The sequence below is a fragment of the Rhincodon typus genome, chromosome 33 (assembly GCF_021869965.1).
Source record: "Rhincodon typus isolate 14 chromosome 33, sRhiTyp1.1, whole genome shotgun sequence".
NCBI lineage: Eukaryota > Metazoa > Chordata > Chondrichthyes > Orectolobiformes > Rhincodontidae > Rhincodon > Rhincodon typus.
Genome location: NC_063364.1, coordinates 182,848 through 184,358, shown reverse-complemented (window position 1 = coordinate 184,358; position 1,511 = coordinate 182,848). Strand labels below are relative to the sequence as shown.

The 1,511-nt window shown below is 51.4% G+C and overlaps 1 protein-coding gene across 2 annotated transcripts in view; it reads left to right on the top strand.

Moving 5' to 3' along the window:
* The first annotated feature begins 593 nt into the window (after positions 1-593).
* Positions 594-1,511, top strand: part of unc93b1 (unc-93 homolog B1, TLR signaling regulator) — a 15,160-nt gene continuing 14,242 nt past the window's right edge. Inside the window, exons 1-2 of one of the 2 annotated variants that reach the window (XM_020535928.2) lie at positions 594-765; positions 1,360-1,479. In XM_020535928.2, coding sequence (XP_020391517.2) covers positions 1,378-1,479 — 102 coding nt within the window. In that variant the 5' untranslated portion in view covers positions 594-765; positions 1,360-1,377. Of the gene's footprint in view, positions 766-1,359; positions 1,488-1,511 lie in introns of those variants that run through there. The other variant, XM_048615927.1, reaches the window with a different exon arrangement.

Below are 1,511 nucleotides of genomic sequence, written 5' to 3'. Positions count from 1 at the left end.
TGAGGAGTTGTGGGATCTTGCTATGCAGAAAATAGATGCTTGTTTTTCTTACCAGTTAATAACAGTTTGGAAGCAGGCTATCGGCCCATCAAATCTACATCAATCCTCTGAAGAGCACCCCCATCCCACCCTGTCCCTGTAACCCTCCATTTCCTACATCTAATCCACATGACCTGCCCTTTATGGCCAATTTAGCATGGCCATTCCACCTAACCTGCACACCTTTGGACTGTGGGAGTACCCGGAGGAAACCCACACGGACACGGGCAGAATGTACAAGCTCCACACAGAGGGTGGAATTGAATCTGGGTCCTTGTCACTGTGAGGCAGCTTAGCTAACCAGTGAGCCACTGTGCTACCCTGTAAATAGACATTGCTACTTTAAGAAGAGCAGATGCCCTGGAATTAGACATTCCCGCTTTAAAAGGAGCAGACACCTATAAATTGGAAATACCACTTTAGTGGGGGGTGGGGAGCAGAAGCCATTTAACAAGGTCTAACTAGACATTGCCACTTTAAGGCGGCAGACGGACCTGTTAAACCGATATTGCCATTTTAAGTGGGTTGGCCCTCGCTGCAATAGAGGGCGTGGATGCTTTAAACAGGAAGTGACTCCCAGAGCTCCAGGAGCAGTCGTTGCACACAAAAAGAGGAAAATTTTAATTTTTTTTGAGGGCGAGACAGAAATGGGGAGGGTAGAGCGTGAAATGAGGAAGTGGGAGTAGAAGCTGCTTCTGGATCTCAGTGCAGGAAGACCTTCTGGAGGTAACAATCAAACACGTTTTGAATGTTTAATGTTTGCCCTCTCCCTACCTCTGGGGCAGATGCTTGTTCTAACGCTGAGCCGAGGGCGCAGGAATGACTTCCTCCTTGGAAAACTTGCAGCAAGTATTCAGATTCCTGAGCTGGCTTAGGCTTCCCTGAGACAACGGGGGCTGGGCCATTGTAGCAACCCTGCTACAACTTTGTTCCCAACAAGGACAGGGCCCGTACAGTGGGTCACTGCTGAACTCTTCCTGACCGCTGGCACTCGGGGTGGGGTGGGGCTGTTGCCCTCAGGACCCGGAGCAAGATTTCCTCTCACTTCCCCACCCACCCAAACACTATCAGTACATCAGCTGCCTTCCTGCTTGTAGCAGTGGGTTACCCACACGAGAGAGCGGTCAGCAGCTCAGTATAACGCTCATCTGCAAATCTACGCCTCCAAGTTAGGTGGAATGGCCATGCTAAATTGGCCATAAAGGGCAGGCCATGTGGATTAGATGTAGGAAATGGAGGGTTACAGGGACGACCTGCCCGACCACCCCGGTTCTGACCTTTTCTGTCTCTCTCTCTCTCTCTCTCTCTCTCTCTACACAGCCGTGCATTACCCAAGTGATGGAACCGGACACGATCGATCGACATGATGCCCAGCACAACGGGACGGCGGCTGGCGAACAGCTCCTGCAGGGTTATCAGGATGACCACTTTGATGCCCAGGTAGCCCCGTGAGTACCTCGGGTCACCCGGAG